General features: G+C 36.0%; 1 protein-coding gene across 5 annotated transcripts in view; it reads right to left on the reverse strand.

Moving 5' to 3' along the window:
* Positions 1–1,687: 1,687 nt before the first annotated feature.
* Positions 1,688–22,005, reverse strand: part of wwp1 (WW domain containing E3 ubiquitin protein ligase 1) — a 61,775-nt gene continuing 41,457 nt past the window's right edge. For 3 of the 5 annotated variants that reach the window (XM_062980205.1, XM_062980206.1, XM_062980203.1), the window contains 18 exons: positions 21,705–21,874; positions 19,680–20,028; positions 18,301–18,396; positions 16,041–16,215; positions 14,626–14,680; positions 14,460–14,544; positions 14,241–14,369; positions 13,870–13,942; positions 13,706–13,777; positions 12,388–12,476; positions 11,491–11,650; positions 6,653–6,786; positions 6,425–6,565; positions 5,681–5,801; positions 5,470–5,574; positions 4,713–4,809; positions 4,509–4,581; positions 1,688–3,273 (listed from right to left, as the gene is read on the reverse strand). In XM_062980205.1, coding sequence (XP_062836275.1) covers positions 3,174–3,273; positions 4,509–4,581; positions 4,713–4,809; positions 5,470–5,574; positions 5,681–5,801; positions 6,425–6,565; positions 6,653–6,786; positions 11,491–11,650; positions 12,388–12,476; positions 13,706–13,777; positions 13,870–13,942; positions 14,241–14,369; positions 14,460–14,544; positions 14,626–14,680; positions 16,041–16,215; positions 18,301–18,396; positions 19,680–20,028; positions 21,705–21,874 — 2,224 coding nt within the window. In that variant the 3' untranslated portion in view covers positions 1,688–3,173. The remainder of the gene's footprint in view (positions 3,274–4,508; positions 4,582–4,712; positions 4,810–5,469; positions 5,575–5,680; positions 5,802–6,424; positions 6,566–6,652; positions 6,787–11,490; positions 11,651–12,387; positions 12,477–13,705; positions 13,778–13,869; positions 13,943–14,240; positions 14,370–14,459; positions 14,545–14,625; positions 14,681–16,040; positions 16,216–18,300; positions 18,397–19,679; positions 20,029–21,704; positions 21,875–22,005) is intronic. The other 2 variants (XM_008108422.3, XM_062980204.1) reach the window with 1 other exon arrangement.

A 22,005-nucleotide genomic window follows, 5' to 3' on the forward strand; every position in this document is an offset into this window, starting at 1 on the left:
ACATATCTTGGATGTGTTGGTGTATTGTGGCCAAATTTGGGGGCACTTGGTCCAGTGGTTTTGTTAACTCAGTCCTACAAACTGACAGAATTTTTTTATATAGTTGATATTCTATTGATAGCCTGCATTCATATCCTCTTGTTATAATGGCTTTCTCAGCCAAGATGTTGTTTAACGTACATTTGATATGGCAATATCTGCTTCAACATGTAACTAGTATTTTATGGTAAACCAGACTAACCAGTACCTATCTTCTCCTTCTTTATTTTAACTCTTTCCTGGCCCTTTATTTCCATCTATCTTTGTCTCTTCCTGCATTGTCTCAATCTACTTACCATCTTCTGATTCTGTGGTCCTTAACTCTCCCTTCTTCAGAACATACTCTGCTTTCCTTGGCTGATTCCTGTGATAAACTTTGTCTTATGGCATCCCAAGTGAGTAATTCACAGGACTTTCAGACTCAGAACAATTGCTTACTTGCTTGCTTGAATCTATCCATCTATAATACAATCTTCCTCTTTATTTACTGCCTTCTATCATTCCGAGTGTTATTGTATCCCATTGATATGTTGGATTGCCACTGTAGGCAGTTCTTTTGTTTTCTTCTTTCCATATTTAAATTTGCTATGCAAAATTGGTCGAGAAGATAGAATTATTACTGGTTGGATGGGCAAGAAATTAAAAACTACTGGAGAAGGGAAGAGCAAACAACTCCAACGGATAAAGAATGTTGACCTGTCTGGATGGGGTTGGCATTTGGGAGAACCCAACAGTTGTGGATTACTTCTCCAAGCCATTTCAAGAATGTGTGGCTTTCATACCATTCATGTCCATCCATTAATTGCTAGCGAGAGCAGATAGGAATTACAGTTTAAGAATAGCTGTGAAAAGTCACACAGTCTCCTACTTCATGATGGAAATATGTCCACTTTATTTAGAGTCACTATGCAAAGGTAAGAAAAGTACAGCTACTTGTAATTAGGAAAAGTAGATTAGAGTGTAGTCATAATATGAGAAAAGTGATTCTTCACTTTAAATAAATATTCCCTATGCTAGAGGAAATACTCTGTAACATCCTATGGAAAGCAGCAAGGCTTTCCTTTAAGGAAGAGGTGGGTAATCTGGATTTCTCCATATGCTGGACTACAAGTCCTAGCATTCCCACACCATTAGTTACAACCACTATGGCTGATGAGTGTTGGACCATGAGCTCCCAATCCCTATTTTTAGGAAGCAGGCTGTTATTTTTTTTTCTTTGCCTGCCTCCCCCTTTTTTTTTCTTCCAGCTACCTTTCTGAAGGGAATAAATTAATAAGTCAAATTATTAACAGAATACATTTTGTGAGGTACTGTCTAGTTTTTATTGTTAATTACCAGTTCACAAGGTTAGCTGATGCTATGGCTGTCCCAGTTATTAGTGCAAATTAATAAATTGCTTCTGTTGCCCTGAATTCTTGCGTTTTTATTTAGAGTTTAAGCAAATAATGTTTTCATTGATTAGACATTCTTTAAAGAGGATTTATTTTATATAAACTAACATGAATAATTCAGGTAAAATTTCTAAACTTGTATTATTTTTCTGCATGCCTGTTTTAAAAAGGTTTTTTGAAGATGCCTTTGGGATGGCAGTCTAAAATATTAAAACCATCTTGACATGTGTGCAAGGTAACAAGAGACTGGAGGCCTGTTAATCAATTCAGTGCTTTTATCAAAGCATTCACAAATTAATATCCATGAATAATAAAGTGTAACAATATGTAGAAAAATAAGATTCTGGCAGAATTTAACTGCTACATTGAGGAAATGAGAGTAAATATAGCAGTCATACTGCATTTACAGGGTTTTTTGCAGTTTGATATGTTACAGACAAGTTGATTCTAGGAAATCTGTTTCATGTGTGTACAAAACTGTATAAGTTAAATTTAATGGAATTTACAGTGAATGTTGAAAGCATGATACAAATGGTAATTTAAAATGTTACTCTAATAAGGAAGCACAGTTTGCTAGAAGTAGCATTTAATAATTCACATCAATGTTGTAGAATTCATTACATATTTGCAGTATAACAAGTGTCCATCCATACTGCTAAAACAATTTAAATGTTATATATATATATTGTGCATAAGCCTTGGCCTGTATAAAAACAATTTAGAGATGCTTAATTTAGGAACATCTAATTTTTTTGTTTTCTGAATGTAAGGGATGAGGATATGAATACTTACAGAAAATGAATTCAGTTGTGCAAAGCTTACATAACTTTCCATTTGGATTCTCTATATCCGTAACATAAAATTAGCAGAGTAATTCACACTGACTTTCATATCCTCCTAAATTTCAAATTACTTTATCCTATGAAACTGAAGCGTATCATCAATATCTTTTGAAAAGCCTGCAAACCAGGACACAACATAAGAATCTTTTTTAAATGTCCTTGAATATTATCTACTATTCTCTTGGAAATAACCCAAGAAAGTATGTAAACAATTTTCAATGCTGCTCAATGAGTTATAGTAAGTCTGTTCAGCTTCTGCTATAAGTCAGAACAGTGGCACCAATGTCTTCACATTAATCACATTCATTTAATTGTACATTACTTTTGTGCAAGTAATAGGTTATACTCATGACCTTGGCTACGTAGATGTAGCAAAGAGGTTATCAGCTATTACAATTGTTTAAAATTAAGCTGACAGAATATTACATTCTATCATCTCAAAAAGCCAGCAGCATTTGTCTACATAGTGTGGATGCATTTAGCCTAAGCCTTTAACACCTTTTATAACAGCCATGCGATAGAAATAACCTTGGAGATGTTTCATAAGTGAAAAGAATACAGAACAGTCTGCACATTTTCTGAACAAGGCTGAGAAAAACTCCTGATCCTTCTGAATGGCTGATTTTTTGTAAGTTTAAAGCTCTATAAAACTAGAGCTTGGTTTTGTGTATTTCTATACACTTTTTAAAAAATAAAGTCTTTCTGCTTCAATTTTATTCTGGCCACTCTCCGAGGGGGAAATAAATAAAGTAGAGAAGTAAAATTGTTTTGCATATCTCTGTGGAAGAACAGAACCTTTTATAAAGAGTTCCAAAAAAAATCACTGTACAGAAGAAACAGCTTATTTACAATTAACTGTGCAATTCAGTTGCTCTGGCTGGCTAAAAAACAAACTTTAATTTTACTCTTGCCCAAATCCTTCTGTTTCCTCAATTGCAAAAAGAAGCTTCTCTTTTAGCTGTTCATAGCTTTTATAAGGCGGTAAATCCAAACGATTAAAACTAGAAAAAGAGTGAGAAAGAAAGACTCATGACTATTTTTCATTTCATACATCTTTCACTAGAACCACATACATAAAACCAATAATTTACTCATCAACAAGTAAATGAGACTCATAAATACGTTAAGGTGAAAATATATAGTCTACTATGCATTCAGTAAATTCTTAATATCACAACCTAGAATGGGCCACTGAAGTATTTGCAGTCTTAAGAAAGAAATAAGAGAAACTGGAAACATGGTTAATCGTACAAAATGCTGGAATAGATCAGTAGGGAAACGGGTTCTCTATCCCAGTAATATACCAAGTGTAAAGTAAACTCTAATCTGCACTTTCTGCAAATATAAACTATGGCATATGTCTATTCACTGCAACATTTGTTCTAAACCACATCACCAACGGGCAACTGTATTTCAAACTCATTAAGCTCAACTAGATGTAATAGGCGTACCATAATCTCTGGAGCCAGGCAGACCTGTTTACTCCTTTCATCTGAACCTACCAGTGTGGAAGGCTTTCTTCAGCATCACAGGGATAAAGGGGAATCCACTAAGATTACCTTTCTGCCCTCTTCCTGGAGCAGGGAACCTCTACTAGATTCCCTATCTGTAACTTCTGAAATGGACTATCTGTCTGGATCCAGCCCTTCTAGGGGTAAATCTCCTGATCATCTACTCCTTTGAAGAAATCAAATTTTATATCTAAGTCTGTATCAAATAACATTAAAAGGAGTTGCTGCAATCGTCATTACCATTTAGTAAAGAACACATGTGCACAGATTCCTGAAGAATTGTCATTGTCAAGAGAAAGATGATTTGAGTATTAATGACATGAAAAGAACACCAATTTTCGACATCTTTTTCTGATGCCATATCAGCATGATAAGCTGGATTAAATTTCTCCCACATAGCCACTGATTTGTGGGGAGAAGTTAAAGAAATGTCAATAAAAGTGGAATGCAGATGAGAATAAGACTAACTGTTCTTCAGACAGCTACTTCCCCTTGTACTTATGTGCTTTTCTTTCATAATAAATGAAAGACTGGTTTTAATAGACAGAGGAAACTAGCATATCAAATAATACAAAGCAACATGATTTACTTGTGCATGTTTGTTGGAGCTAGACTTGATGGTGCTTTAGAGCAGACTTTGATTTCTTTGCTCAAGTCTCGCTAATATTATAGGGCCAACAATGACATACCCTGAGATAAACACAAAATCCACTGTAAATACTTACCATGTGTGACTTCTTGGTAGCCAGGTTTCTTTGCCAACTTTTTCAACACAGAATTTCTGAGGACCATTGCTTCCTAAATAAAGATTCATGGCCTTTTTGTTAACTGGGTTGCTCTTAATCACATTTTATTTCAGCAAGAGACAAAGTAGAAAATGTTGTAAGAACAAAAACGTTTTCACAAAATAAATTCTATCAGCATCTTACCCATGAGCTCAGCAAATCCTCCCAGTGGTAGTCGGCAAGTACCCGTGACAAACTGCATCAATCGCATACGGACTTCATTGTCAGCTTCTTTTATAAACTGAAAACCAGAGGGAGTGGATGTTTTAGATCCTGCCTGTGTCCACCTCTAAGAAAAATTGATCTTATCAAAATTATACATTAGGAACTTTCTTTTTAAAAACTAACTTCCAGTCTTTGAACTTAACATATATAGAAATTTATGTTTTGGAGAATCCATATTATGAGATGCAATTTTTTTAAAAAAAAAATCCAAATTCCCCACTGCTCCCCTGCACCCTTCCAGTTGGAATATAATTTCTTTTTTTGGCAGTAATTACAGTAACACAAGATATGCTCCCAGGCCATTACAATTCAGGAGACGCCTATTTTTACAAGAGGAAGTGAAGTGGAATTCACTTACTGCTCATTTTCTCTTCTGTTTGTGGGTGTTAAATGTGAGGAAAGCATTTAGGAGCATTTTGGTGCACTTGTTTTGAATCCTGCGGGGGGGGGGGGGGGCACTGTGGGCAATTTTAACCACCTCTAATTAAAGCTAATATTGTTAAACTAAACTGAGATGTATGTATCCAACTCTTTGAAAAACTAGGGAAGTTCAGCAGCCGGCCAATACAAACCCACATTTCCATTGTAGGTCTGCATTGGGTCCCTGTCGTTCCTTCCATCCATCTAAAAAAAATCTCATAGCTGCAGGGTTTTTCAACAAATAAGAATATCTAACCTGCCAGAACCATATTATTTGTTTGCTGTTTCTTGTATAATGGCGATAAACAGTATTCCTTTGCCAGTCTGCCAAGTCAACTTCTTGCATGCCACAGAGCATAACCTAGAGAAAAAAAGAAGAGATTTGGGAAACGCACCTTGGAATGCTATATGTCAGTATTTGTTTTCTCTTTCTGCCCAAATAAACAGGTGCTACTCAAAAGTCTCACCTCTAATTCCTTTTCATCAAAATATTGTAGCCACTGAAGGGGAACAACTTCATTAAATCCATCAAGGAAAGCTTTGGTTTGTTCTTGTACTCCTCGTGAAAACCGCCATTCTGCCATTAGGCTAAAAAAAGGTAAAAGGATTAGAGTGCTAAAAGTGGAACCCTTTATTTTAAAACACACAATGGACTTCTCTTTTACAAACGCAGTTTTATATTTCTATATCAATTTAGAAACGTTTGTCTAGGGGTTTTTTTAAATGTAAAACAATGGTATCTAGAAAAATCCTATACATGTAGCATATCTTCCTTATACAAATACATGATATTGTAATAACAATGTTACTATGTGAGCTCTCCCCATGAAAAAATCCTATCACACTATCTTAAAAGCAGACATTTTCCCTCAAATTAAACTTTTCACTGGTCTAATCCTATGAAAGATATTAGAGACTTAACATTATACCTGTTTAGCATACATGTATCATTTACCCATGTGTATAGTTCTCTAAACAAAAAGATACTAGTAGAATAATACTGGCATAGGTTCCCTTCTTCAATGTAAATGCCTAGGGATTATAGTAAAGAGAATGGCTTATACAGGAGAGATCTACTCATGCAATTCCATCTTTCCACCTTTCATACTCTTCAATACAGTACCACAACTGTTTCTTGGGAATGGGGGCTGCAAGAAAGAGATAGAAACAGGAATTCAAAATTAATATTTTTCAGTTCTTTATCAACATACCCAATGTACTCTTCTTTATTCTCTTCAGTTACAAGTAAGTTTGAGCCTCCTGGCTTCAGCTCATGTGAGGTAACTTTCCCTAGTAGTTCCATGTCAACGCAGAAGTACATTTCTAAGTTGCACTCTTCAATATTGTTGTCCCTAAGAGGAAAAGTTAATAGAAGATCAACTAGACACAACTACTTTTCTGAAAAAAGAAAAGGTCAATGTTTGAAAAGAAGTACAAACCTTATCCAAATTAGGGAGTTATAAAATTCAGTATCAATAGATTCCAAATCTTTTATTGTGAGTTTCTTGTTTAGCATGCGCTTGTAGAATGGAAGGGAAAACCCAGTATCAATGAATTTGCCATGAAACAAAGCCTGTTGAGAATTTTTAAATATTAGTTTTGAATACAACAAAAAACATAACTTGTTCTAAAAATAATGGGTCTAAAAAAGCTTCCAAGCAGGAAGCAACAGGAAACAGTAACCCCCAAAAATATATACTGACACAAAATTAATAAGTAAGAATAGGTTGCATTAACTAATAATATATGCAGGAACACACCTATATATGGGCATAGCCTATTTCAGAACCTTTTAGAACCAAGATATTGTTTTTGCAGGGTACTATCTGAATCCTCAGCATATACTGTACACTCAAGGACATCAGTTCCTGCTATTCCTACTTGCATTGTAATGCTTTATATTCAGTAACTCATGTCAGACAGCGCTGAACAGTAAGGCATAAGAAATCTTCTCTGTGTCTTTGTAGCCCAATGCAGGCATGGGTGGCACACTAAGTTAAAAAAAAAAAACAAGACAGATACCTACTATTAGGACGACTTTTGGAGGGGGTGTACTTGCTCTGGCCAAAATACCTATCATATTTTTAACATTAAGGAATGAAAAGGATGGGTGAGTGCGAAAGACCCTGCCCAGTAAGCGTGACAAAGTCAATAATGTGTTACATGGCTAATATTAAATAACCTGTAGTTGAAAGAGAATGTATACTCCACAACTTTAAAAAACTTAAGATCTACAAATGCTTATGCTAACAACTTCTGTTTCTCGACCTCAAAGGTGTTAAAAACTCCAAGGAGTAAAGAAAAGGGAACACTGATTCCAGGAAAACTGAGAAGTGTTGCTGACAAACTAATGAAATCAATTTCTTGCAAAGCTGCTTAAGGAAGTACTAGGGGGCATATCTTGATTGATCTCAAATAAGCAAGATACCCCTCTTATACTGAAAGAAACCAGGTTGCAAACAGAATTACACATTACTGCAAATTCAACATCTGACCAGCAGAGGGGGTTCAGACCATCTTAAACAGCTAAAAACATCCATGCTATGTCAATGTATATGATTGCTCAAAGAAAACAAGGTGGCTGATCTAAAAGTTTTGCACTCCAAGAGTGGTTCACACACTTTCATAGTCCCTTCCACTTCCCATGATAAAATATCACTAAGAAATTTTTAAAAATCTCTTGTAAAACCTAACTTTCACTGTAGCTGAAGTTGAAAAATGAGCTGCAAGCAATAATTAGGATTAGCTTTGGGTTTGGACCCCAGCAATATAAAAAGAGGAAGATCTCAATGTGGATTGATACAAATAAAGAAGAACACAGTGTTGAGTTTTGCAGGACTTGAGCAGTGCTGATGATGACATGGTGTCTTGAGGGCCTCTCATCCATAGGGCTGGCTATAAGTCAAACCAACTTTGTGGCAATAACAAGGGATGAGGTAAGAAACTTTACAAGGTAAGTCTTAGTTATTAGAAAAAACACATGGCTACTCTAGTAATCCAGTTCCAGTTTTGTCATAGCTTTTAAAATTAGCATAGTAATTTTATTTCAATTTACTGTTCATCTGCTGCTTCTATTAATGAAAATTCTGCTCAGTCTTGTGATCATTCTAAATTTCAATGGAATGTGCTCAATCCTCTGGTTCTTTTAGCTGTCATTTGTTTATTTAATACAATACCACTATACCTTTTGTGAACTGATGCATTCAGTACTGAATATAGTTATCTGAATATAAAGGAAAATGTGGAACCCGTAGTGTGACAGAGGTAGGGATAAGAGAATTAAAACACTCAGATCTCTGATTTGGAGGGTCAGTGTTGTCTGCCATCCCACAGAGACTTTTCTGTCTTCTGTGAGATTGTCTACAAATCTTTACAATATTTTAGGGATAAAAACATTTTCCCAGCAACAATTATTGTTATAAGCAAATCTTTACAGCATTTGTTATAATCCAAATAATGTTGGTTTTCGTGCTGAATGAGCAAATAAGACCCATTAGCTTTTCAAAAGATTTGTTCCTGGTAAAGATGAATATTGCTTGCCAGCTGTTTGTTGATATGAATTAATACAATTTGATTCAGCATGTGATATTGGGACTGTCATTATAAGTATTTGCACTAACATTTACCATGGCAAAGAATGAAGTAACTGCATCATACTTGCTGTTTTATTTTCAATTCATTACCCAGTACTTCGTAATACTATATTGCAATCCAAAACAAACTAATACAGTAGCTTGGCCATACTAAACTCAATAGGCCTGAATAGGATTACTGTGTGCAATATTTGACAACAGTTTTAGAGAGGTTTGCCATTGCCTTCTTTCTGAAGCCAAAAGTGGGTGACTTGCCCAAAGTTATTCAGTAATTTTCTATGGCTGAGTGGGATTTTGAATCTTAATGTTCCAGAATCCTAGCCCAACACCCAGACTGCTTCACTATACTGGCTCTCTGGTGTAGATTTAAGTGTATGTATTTGTTCATACAAATACTGTGCCCCTTATGGCACAGTGTGTTAAAGCGCTGAGCTGCTGAACTTGCGGACCAAAAGGTCCCAGGTTCAAATCCCAGGAGCGGAATGAATGCCTGCTGTTAGCCCCAGCTCCTGCCAACCTAGTAGTTCAAAAACATGCAAATGTGAGTAGATCAATAGGTACCGCTCCGGCGGGAAGGTAACGGCGGGAAGATAAAGTCATACCAGCCACATGACCTTGGAGGTGTCTACGGACAACGCCGGCTCTTCGGCTTAGAAATGGAGATGAGCACCAACCCCCAGAGTCGGTCACGACTGGACTTAACGTCAGGGGAAACCTTTACCTTATTTGTTCATACTGTCAGAAACTTGTAAAGAAGACACCAAGACTACGACCAATTACACCTCTCACCCAGAATTTGTTGTACATGTGTAATTCCCCATATGATCAGTACTTAGAACAGCACTAGCATGTGTGAGCAGAATGAACTTCATGCTACAAAGGTTCACCTTCAGTATTTGGTGAACAATGAAATCGAGTGATAGAAATGCAGAGCTATGGAAATAAATGCAATCTCACTCTTGTCTTGAGATTTTAATTGGTTGGGACATAGACACTTGAATAAGGCTTTTGTCTTTGGTGACACAGCATGCTGAACTGCTATTTTCAAGGGGAGGGGAATTTTCATCTCTCCTCAGTATAAATTTGCCAGACAATTACAATTGTTTACACCGTCTTTATGGCACTCTGTCATAAACCTCTTAATTTGTATTGCTTTTCATTTATATTGCAACTTATTTGACATTTCCTAAAACAACTCTTCTACACCTGGTATAAACAATTTTTGCCAATCTAAATGATGGTGACCTGTGGTCAAAGCAAATTATGCAGCTCTTTGATTGTCTAAAACAGGGTCCTCAAACTTTTTAAGTGGAGAACCGGTTCATGGTCCCTCATATTGTTGAGGGGCCGAATTATCATTTGAAAAAAAAAAAAACAAAACAAATTCCTATGCACACTGCACATATATTATTTGTAGTGTAAACGCCCCCCTCCCCAACAACAATTATTTATTTGCTACATTTATACCCCACCCTCTTTCACCCCGAAGGGGACTCAGAGCGGCTTACAAGTAGTATGTACATACACTATATTATATTATTAGTATAGTACAATATTAGCATTATATATTAATATATTGTACTATACCACTATACTGTAATATTAGTAGTAATATTACAGTACATTTAATATGTCATATATAATTTATATTATTATATTATACAATATGATTATATTGTATTATTATTATTATTATTATTATTATTATTATTATTATTATTAACCGCCCTGAGTCCCCTATTGGGTGAGAAGGGCGGGGGTAGAAATACTGTAATAAATAAATAAATAAGTTATTATCAATATTATATGTATACACAATATATTATATTATTACCATAGCATAATATTAGTAAATGAAAGAAAAATACAATATTTAAAAATAAAAACAGTTTTAACCAACATACTGTAAATCTTTCAGGATTTCAATGGGAAGTGTGGGCCTGCTTCTGGCCAATGAGATAGTCAAGTTAAGTAGGATTTTTGTTGTTGTGTGCCTTCAAGTCATTTCAGACTTTGGATGAGTCTAAGTGTAAAACTGAGGGCGGGGGCCAGGTAAATGACCTTGGGGGGCCGCATTCAGCCCTCGGGCCTTACTTTGGGGACCCCTGGTCTAAAACCTGTATTTCAAAGGTCAAAAAAATAGAATTTAACTTCTGTATGGTAAGGCAATAAAAGAATGTGAACTAATTCCTTTTTTTACATACAGTAGAGTCTCACTTATCCAATACTCACTTATCCAACATTCTGGATTATCCAACGCATTTTTGTAGTCAATGTTTTCAATATATCGTGATATTTTGGTGCTACATTTGTAAATACAGTAATTACTACATAGCATTACTGCGTATTGAACTACTTTTTCTGTCAAATTTGTTGTATAACATGATGTTTTGGTGCTTAATTTGTAAAATCATAACCTAATTTGATGTTTAATAGGCTTTTCCTTAATCTCTCCTTATTATCCAACATATTCACTTATCCAATGTTCTGCCGGTCCGTTTATGTTGGATAAGCAAGACTCTACTGTACTTGTAAAAATCTTTCTGAGGAATACCTAATTGAAACTCTAGTAAATGAAGTCCTGTATGGAAATATTCCCCCTTAAGTAGTAAATACTCCAGAAAGAGAAAAAAACTATGAAGCATACAAATATGTTGGTGGGAGGAGAGGGAGAGAGAACTTACCATAGCAATAAACCGTCCAATGAAACAGAAATAGGAGAGATGATCTGGGTTTATTGTTGATGCTGGGTTTATCTGAAGGCAGTAGTTGCTCTTTCCAGCGTATTCAAATAGGCAGTACATAGGATTCAACACTTCATGGGAAAGCAAGAAGAACCATTCTCTACAAATAATTACAGCAGACTTTTAAAAACTGAAGTTATTATTTCCAAGTAAGAATAAAACAGGGTGCAATAAATAGCATCACATATAATTTCAGAGATAGACAACTGCATGTAAAGGATAGGAAGAACTGCTTCAATTGCTTTTACTACAATTGGTTACCAAACTAAACAGACAAAATGATTTTGAAGTGAACAGTACATACAGCAAATTTTCTCTACAGATCGTCTACGTTTCTTTCCTAGTCATGCTAGTGCATTTCTGCTATAGCACAAAGAAGAACCAATGTATAAAAACTCTAATACAAAGAATCCTGAAGTCTGGCACTCCTGAGACTGGATTAAGGGTAGTGTTGACTATGGAAACAACAGCAGCAAATACAGGAACTGAGCTCAATGGACGTGTTTAATCTCACCCATTTTATCCCAAATAATTGTTTTGAATGGTGAAGCTGGAAATCTCCTCGCTGCTACCAAAGAGAGAAGGTAAGACTGAATTTAGAAGAAGCTTGTGAATTCCTCTGCACTGTTTTATGGTGGCAGTGGGATAAACTAAATTTGAATGTGGCTGCTGATATTGTTGCATTTTACATTTCAAGTGTCCCCATATTCCCGAGAAGTTTTACTGACACTGATTCTACAATTTTGGGAAAGCATATGTTGTATAAGGTAGATTTCCAGTTAGTATATAAATATGCATATTGAACAACTGTTTTCAGCAAGAGTCTTAATTTTTTACCTGGCTAAGCCACCATAATCCAGTCCTTCCTCTCCTCTGAATATGACATACAACCTTCTCCTTAAATCATAGGGTTTTAAAGCCATAATCTACACAGAAAAAATAGAATACAAACAGAAAGTAACAGTGAGTAAAACAAGATGAAACAATGAAAAAATGTACTGTTAAACTCAATGTTGCTATATTTTGCTCTTTTGAAATTGGTCTATACCTAATTTTAACCACTGAAAATGTATGGGGCAGTGACAGAACTCAATAGAGCTGGAAGAGACCACAAGGGCCATCCTGTCCAACCCCCTGCAATGTAGGAAAATACAATTGAAACACTCTAGACTCCACTTAAAAACCCCAAGGGAAGGAGACTCCACCACACTCGAACGAAGTATATTCCACTACTGAACATTTTTCCCCCTAATGTTTAGGTGGAATCTTTTCTTCCTTCAGTTTAAATCCATTGCTCCTAGTCTCCAGAGCAGCAGAATATAAGCTGGCCCCCTCCACAATGCAGCATCCTTTCAAATATTTAAACATGGCTATTATATCCTCTTTCAGTCTTTTTTCCCCAAGTTACTCACACCCAACCCCTAAACCATACAGCTTGGCTTCCAAACTATGTAATGAACCACATACAGTATGCTTTTGTGGCTATTTGCAACCAGTGCAGATCAGCACTTTATATTCATGTAGGTATTCATATGATGTAAAATGTTATTATACCAGGCACATAGTGTTACTATTCAAGTAAAAATGCACACCGTAGCCATGGTTTATATACTTGTATGTTATAAAGACAAATTCCTGATTTATACACCCATCACTGCATTGATAGTTCCTTTGTCCTAGAATTAAAAAGTGACCAGGCAAATGTAAATGTTAAGGAAGTTTGGCCACTTTGTTCTAGAGTAAGCATCACCAAGCTACTTTGAACATAAGATTTCTTCCTTCTGTTTCATCAATGAACATTTAGACATTCCCGGAATACATGAATATACCCTCTGATGAAAACCCAGAAAAAGAAGATAAGGACCCTTTTTTGAGTGGTGGTAATGAAAAACTCAGTTAGTACAAGATATTTTGTACTGTACTGTAGTAACTGAAAATAAATTAGGCTAGATTCTTATTAGACTTAAGTTAGATATATTGCTTACTATGAACCTGCCAGTAGAATATCAGAAATTAAGATTGAATTAAAAGTACTATATGGTTGAAAAGCTTTTAACAGTTTTAAATTGAAAAATTTTCAGATAGATGACGAAGTGAACTGAAACTTATTTGCTTATGCAATATTTTGCTTTAGAGAGAATTGAAATTATTTTACCTGCTGGAAAGAATCTTCGAACAATGTTTGTCTGGATACATTGATTTTCACATGGCTTGGTAGAGCATTTGACTACAGACAGTAAAAAATAAAACAAATATGTAAAAAATAAGTCAAGTGTAAAATAAAGTCTACGAAATGATTTGATCAGAATAATATAATACCTGACATAAATAACGGAAATGAGCTAATTTCCATCTAAAGCTGCGTTCGTAAGCAATCTGTGGACCTTTATTTCTGCAAAGAAATATATTTATGTTTATTATTAAGTAAAACAATTAACATTTTACTTTTCCAGCTTGAGAAACAGGAAGAACACTACTGCATGCACATTTCCTCTATGGCTCAGTTTTAAAATCTTGTCATCCAATACTTAAGAAGTCATAAATTGACTAATCTGTAGCCTATGAAATAGGCTCATCAGATGTCTACCAGCTTCCAGTGGGACAGTGTAACTATTAATCGAACTATGCTAAAAATATTTAGTATACTATATAAAGACAATTTTTAAAATATTAATTAAAAGCTCACTTACACAGATGATTTACCGGTGCGAGGGTCATTGAAGGTAGTTGTTCGCGTATTATGGTCAACAAAATATCGCACTCCTTCCCTAGTGTATCTGATTTCCCAGCCTTCAGGAAGAGGATCTTCATTTTGTAAGCTGAAAAGTGAAATACAATTTATCTTTTTAAAACACTAGTATATTTATATTTGGTTTATCTTGTTCAATGAATATGTAGATAAAACCCACCCTTGTGTCCGTGGATCTTCCCACTGTGTTGTCTTTGTGTTGTGATTTACAAAATAGACTCTATCATTTGAATCAACTCTCCTTTCTGCAATAAAAATTAATAATATAAAATGAAAGTTAATTGTCCATAGATGTCTTTTTCACAGAGCTATGTTATATTTCTCACCCCAGCCTGGTGGTAAGGGACCAAGTGGATCATTTTCGGCAGTCAGCATTGAAGCCTAGAGAAGATAAAAAATTAAGAAATGGTTTGGAATTTGTGGCTGCAGAATATTTGTAAAGCAAAAAAAAAATCCCTAGAAATATTATTTTTATATCTACTTTGTTTGTTTGTTATTATTACATTTGGCACATGCATTACTGAAATGCTTCCTTATCATTCATTTTGCCACATCATTTTTTTTGTAATGGTTTCCTTCATTAATTGGCCTGACTGAACATATGATGACTGACAGTCAGCACCAGAATCTCTGCAACCTGTTTTTACAGAGAAGGCAGGCAGTTCAACAAGATGCTTTCAACAGGAAAAAGGAGGCAAGAATCATACCAAATGAATCAGCTTCTCTCATGGCATGCCTACTGACAGCTCATAGGAATCAACCTTGGACAATAAAACACTCTCAGCAGTGTATAGTTAAGATAAATAGGTAAAATCTGGAATGCAAGAAGAAGATCAAGTCGTCCTTTCATTCTTTGGAGAGCAATTCAATAATATTGCTTTGCAATTCAATAATATTGCTCTCAGCTTACATGAGAAATGATTATTTGTTTTTCCAATCAACAGCATCTCCTCAAAGTTGGGGGAGGCAGTTAATGCATTCCAAATAAGTGTATTATTACTAGAACTACACATTTCTTCCGTAGATTAGCAAAGTAGATTAAATAAATGCTGAGTTCCATAAATTCCCATCTGCAGAGTTGTCTTTATACAATGAATCATCCATCTTAGAAGCCAAATTCTGATGTAAACAATCAGAATTGCCCACAAGGCTGAACAATTCCTGCAGAGGTCAGATTTTTCAGTTTATACTGCACTGTTCATTTCAATGCAAAGTTAACACAGCCCATAGATTTTTCTGTTAGATAACCAACCATTCATTCTCTGGAACATGGAAACAAATTTTATCAAGGTTTTGTTAAGTTTCGATTGAGAATTCAAAGAAAGTACCAAGAAAGAGCACAAACTGTGGATTCACATCCTGGTTTATCAAGTTTCACCCCAAAATACAGTTTTTGGGCAGATCATATGGAAAACATGAGTGACTATTCAACTTAGCCTTCAAAAGCCATGGTCCTCCCTCACTTTCCCCTTTCATTCTTTCCTTGCATGCCAGTGTCAGCAGAGAGATCCAGATTTGTATTTAACGAGAAATGCCTGCTATTTTAAAATTACATAGCCATTCTTTAGTGTTATTTAACAAAGTAAAATAGGTTCAAATGGTTTATCCGTCCAAACACTGCAATCAGTTTATTTTAGCTGAATAAAACACATTTTCAGTTTGCACTTAGGTCAATTATCAAATATATGCTCATATAAATAAAAAGAAGAAACGGAATTCACTCTGTTATGTACAAATTTACCGAATAGAGGTATCGTTGGTTAAATTGTTGCATAGCTCCTTGCAACTGATTTCGCTGAGATTGCCATTGTTCAAAGTTCCTGACTGATTCCATTGTTGGTCGCTGCCATGTTGTTGTTCGTGTATTATGGTCCACATAATAAACCCGTCCACGATCATCAACTCTCCTTTCCCACCTAGAAAACAAAGGTCAATGTTGGCAGCTATTTTTATTCCTGCCTTATTGAACAAATCATTTACTCTATGCAACTAGGCTATAACCACTTATGTCAGACTAAATTCCACAATAACCATTGGGAACTATTTCTGAATAACTCATGGAACTGTCATGCAATTTCATTTGTACTTCAGTCATACAAATTTAAATTTCCCCAATGTTTTGGGGAAAGAATAAGTAATTATCTTCTTTTGAAGACAAACTAATGAATGTAACTGAAATTTTAAAAAAATTCCCTTACCTTTACTTAATGGCAAATCTTGTTATGTAAACTGATCAAAGCAGGGATTTTCCCCTTCATATTTTGCATAACACACAATCCAAAAGGATGGCCACTAATTAAGCACACGATAATCTAGGTATTTTTCTAGATGAGCACTGTCATTTGGAGAGAACAAAGTGTAGCCCTAACCCTGAACTACTCCTTTTCTGACAGGAAAATCTGAACTGCCTTTTCTAGAAATCTTCAGAAATCACAATTCATATTTTAAAACAAACTGGCACAATTTAAAAAGAAAAAGATTTGTTTCTTAAAACTAGCAGTGGATTTCTAGTTACTTATCGTGGGGGTTACGTTCCAGGACCACCCGCAATAAGTTAAAATCCGTGAAGTAGGGACACTATATTTATTTTAATATTTATATATTATTTTAGTAGTTATACACTACTATAAGTCTTTATCAACCAATTGTGTGTTGATAAATCGCCTCCTTCTCCTCCTGTTCCTGCTTGGGCTCCTTTTCTTTCCCTTTAGCTTCTCCTTCCTCCCTTCCTTAGGCTGTAAATTGTAAGTTTTTATTATTTATAATATTCTTTTAGAGTTTATTGAAAAACTGCGAAACAGCGAATCCGTGAAAAGTGAACTGTGAAGTAGTGCGGGAACACTGTACTTCTTTTGAAATATTTCTGGCAGTCCATGAGTTCTCTGCAGGGTCTCAGAGAAAGAAAATGCTTTTTTGATTTACAAAATATGCCCACCACTCTACTATAAACACTTGTTTTTAAGTATTTATTCCTGTACTTAGGAGCAAGTGACTAGGAGTCAGTGAAGGTCAGCCCCCCAAACAAAGAAACTTTCAGTATGAATTAGTTAAGAACAATCCTAACATTTCTTTAGTAAACAACAAACTGAAAGCAGACTGAGTCCCCTTTGAGGAGATAAGGTGGTGTATAAACAAATATATTAAGAAGGCCACCTTACTGGGATCTGCACACATTATTCGCTGATACATCACACAGTCCTAGACGCTTGGGAAGTGTCCGACGTGTGATCCAATACAACAGCCAGCAGAGTGTCTGCTGTGGACTCATCTTGTTGTGTTTCAAATAATAATAACAATAATAATAATAACAACAACAACACCAATATGATCACATATTATAAAGGCAAACCATGAAATTTCCAAATTATTGTCCATATTCTGATTTACTACTCATTTCTCACATCTACACTGATTTCTAATACCTACAGATCGCCTTTACGGGAAATAACATCATATCTTCATCATGCAAATAAAGCACTTCCTTTGGTTTGGATCATAAGATATTTTATGTTTGTGAGAGGAAAGTGTGTTATCCTGTCAGCCACCCCAGGACTCTCCTCAACAATAAGCAGCAAGAGAGCAGCAGAGATTGTTAGCAAGTTATGCAGACCTCTGTCTGATATGGGGCATTTCCTTTTTCTCTCAGAAGGTCCCCTTCAACTGATCAAAAGAGTTCTCTTTTCCTTCAAACTATACAAAGGTCAACAAAATGGAGAAGTGGAAAGACAACAGTCACCCACAACCTTAAAGGGCTGATATTCCTAGGCTCCAACATTTTAAAATTAAAATTCACATATAACTATGCATCATCATTTTAAAATTTCTACCTATTAAAAATTATGTAAAATATACAAAGAATTGGGTGATTCATTTTTAAACAGACACTGTGTAAAGTATCCAATAATTTCTACAAGCCATAGAGCAGTGAAAACATTTTCTTATCCATGCCCTCAGTTAGCAAAAGCAGATGCCTGCAATCAAGTGAATATAGAATGGATTACCCTGGTGGTAGAGGCTGAGGCCTTTCCCATGTTGTCGTTCTTGTGTTATGATCAACATAATAGGTTCTACCATGAGGATCCTTTCTCTGCTCCCATCTTTAAAAAAACAAGGAGACAAAGCAAGACAACATTGATCAAAAATAGCTGTTACCTGTTGAAATATACAGATTACTAAACTTTAAGAAGTTTTATATGCCTCATAGCTGAAAACAAAACAAAATCTGCAAAGAGAATTTCTCTTAGTTCTGTTCTATGGGAGATTTTTTCCATTTCAGAAGTTGTGAAACTGTACTGGATCTATGCAGTTTTAATTGTTCAGTAGAAACACTGATCCAACTAAACAAAACGAAGAAGCCACAGGAAAAGTATCTATCATTTATGGCTACAGCCATCACTATTGTCTCCACAATGGAGACGATGTGCTAGCAGTACTAGCATCTACACTAGGAATGGGCAAACCTTCCCCCATCCCCCGCTGAGCCGTATGTCCAGAGGATGGAGAAAATTTGGAGGGCCAGGCATAAGTGCCGAGAGGGCTGTATCTGGCACGCTGGCCTTAGTTTGCCCATGCCTGATCTACACAGTTTTGCTAATATTCCAATCATTCTGGAAGACATAACAGGCAACTGTGGGCATCTGGGATACTGACAATCTTCTGGTTCTCTCATTTAAAAAAACCCGGCCATACTCCAGAAGCAGTGCTAAAAGTTCCAAACAGAATGCCATCCTTTTCAGATAAACACATACATTAAAAAAAACCCTCACAATTACACACAAAATAGCAAACACATACACACAAACAATCCCAATTATCACCACACGAAAAATATAAGGAAACTATCACACACTTACAGAGAGAGTACAGAAGCAAAACTCTTGTGCTAAATCATACAAACCAAGGTAAAACCTCCCTACTCCAAAGAAAAAACATACAAAACACATGTAAAATATGCCTTTACTCCCTATTCCTCCCCATTCCTCAACCCTTCAAAAACCTCAAAATAGCCTGTTCTTTCAGGTAAGGCAGTAAGGCATACTTCAAAAATTCTTCTTTAAAGCTGTGTAGCAGCCATATAAATGTTTATATTTAAGGATGAATTCAAGCATCTTAGATAAACAAAAGGTGTTAGCTGCTTAATAGGCACTCAAAGGCATGCCAAACGCCCAATAAAAATAATAATTTGAAACATTAAATAAAAATGTTAAAATCAAGAGAGGCAAGAAAACCTTGTGATTAGCAAGGAAGGTATTCATGGGCATGAATGGAGCAAACAGAAAACACATTCAGGCTCCCAGCTAAATACTAGTCAAACTTCAGTATCTAATATCCCTTGATGGTTAATATTTTCATAATGTTGATGACAACAAAATTCACATACCCTGGGGGCAAAGGCTCTATGCTGTTATTGCCAGGCTGTTGCCTTACAGGTTCCCCAGATGTATTTGAGGATTCTCTTGGTTTTGCTGCTTCTGTAGTTGCATTGTTTTGGGCACTAGAAGATGAAGAATCTGTAGGAGCAACAGTTTCAAGGCCAGGAGATATATTGGTAGGAGCTGTGGAAGTGCTGTTTTCAGAGTTAATAATAGTAGCTTCTGTTCCTAAGGGAGGTTCTATATTAGTAGAAATAGTAGTACTACAGTCTACAGACATGGGTGCCTCTGTAGAATCCATAGGAGTTTCAGAGATCGAATTAGTATCAGCTTCCATCATAGATGAGTCACAATCAACTGTACAAGAAAAAAAGCAAAATATTTGAAAAAAGAATTAAATGAAATAAGTTTCTCTGATGTAAGATTAGTCAAAGAAAATATAGGACTCTGTCTTGGGAGATTTTTTTCCAGATCAGTAACTGCCCAAAGAGTAGGAAGCACAGTGTGTTTCTAAGCAGACAAACATCACAATAGAGTGATGTAAACAGTGGGATCCTCCAAGAAATTGTATTGGCATATAACATTATGCATGATGATGACTTACGATCTCATGAAATGAGGTACATTTTGGCGGCATGCGTCAGTTCGTCAATATTTTTGCGACTGAGCCACCAGCTCCCAACCCATCCCATGACATAGAACATCTTCCAGCAGGGCTCCACCACAAAAGTACTGACAAACTGCACATGCCACCATGGTAGCAGTATGGGAGGCTTCCCATGTTGCATTGGATCAACGGGAGGAAGCTGGGTGGACAACGTTTCCTCCCACAGGATAGGGTGACAGATGAGTTGGGCGTTGCAGGGCCTGGGGCAACGAGTCATAGCTAGGGGCCATAGCCGGAGGGGGAAGGTTAAGGGTTCAACCCCCCCCCCCCATGTATCAGGTTAAATAAACCTGATTTACTCATGAATTTTAACTGGTTAACCAATTCATGAGCAAACCAGGAGTTTTATTAACCTGACACATTTGGGGGAGGGGGGATTGAACCCTTGACCCCTGTCCCCCTCCCCCCACTACAGCCCTGGTTCTCCACGCCCTCTGACGGGCATGGCCAGATTCACCATGATGCATGGCATTTCCGGCGTTAAATCTGGTGAGGTTGTAAGTGGATAAGGGTAAGTTTTTATTTCTGTCCAGTTATAGTAGAATTTGGAATTCTCCAAGAAAACATAAAGTATAGCGATGCCTACCAACCTAGAGGGCTACAAAGGGATTGGACAAATTAATGAAGAGTAGGTTTCTAAATGAGCACTAGTCATGACAGCTATACAGCTGTCCCTTCACATTTGAGCATATTATTTTCCTCATAAAACTTTTCCAAAAGGGATTGTGAATGTGGCACTTTCTTCTAGTGATGATGCCCAAAGCACTGTCTTCATAACTGAAAACAGAGTTAAACAATTATTGTGTTATAGCTCCACCACACCTATACCCCGATTACGATGAAAGCTTAGGTAAAAATACTTGAAAGTACAGTGCACAGCTCTGTGCTGCAGGATAAAGGTATAAGAAAAGAAGATCATCTAGTCATTATCCTGTTCTTTAAGAAGCCACTTGAATTTTACTTGTTAATAGTCATTACTGCAAATTTAAGTCAGAATTTAAATAGCCTTTTAAAAAAAAACTTTCTTCAGTACAAATCTCTTGCATATCGAATATGCGAACAAATCTTGCATTATTATGTAAGAATGAGCACACAATGAAAGGATCCAAAAGGATCACAAATCATTTGTGCACAGATACATTTTAATAGCCACTGGCTTTCCACTTCATTCCTCATGTTCTCTTCCCACCAAAAATGTATTGCAAAGTTTGGGAGACTTTTCAGATAGATTTTTCAGAAAAAGCACACCAGCACTTATCCACACAAGGGTTTTTGCTTGCCACAATATTCCACAGCTCTGCTAATCTAATCAAACAAAGAAAGTCCTAAAATTCTTAAGTTTCTTGTATTCCAACTTTTTTCTTACCAAGATTGCTCTCAGGCTCACTTGTTAGTGGTTTTGGTGGTGGTGTATTTTTGGGTCTAATTACAATACGAGAAGGAGATGGTGTGTTATCTCCGCTGTCTCCATTTACTGCATGTATAGTGAACGAGGTCTGTACTACAGAACTCGATGACGTTTGATTGTCTAGTCTGCTGGAAAAAAACAGAAATCTTGTAAGAACAGACATATTTATACTTGTTACATGTATTTTGTACTCTACTGTTCTTATAAGAACACATACAGTAGAGTCTCACTTATCCAACACTCGCTTATCCAACGTTCT

The sequence above is a fragment of the Anolis carolinensis genome, chromosome 4, assembly GCF_035594765.1.
Source record: "Anolis carolinensis isolate JA03-04 chromosome 4, rAnoCar3.1.pri, whole genome shotgun sequence".
NCBI classification, from domain to species: Eukaryota; Metazoa; Chordata; class Lepidosauria; order Squamata; family Dactyloidae; genus Anolis; species Anolis carolinensis.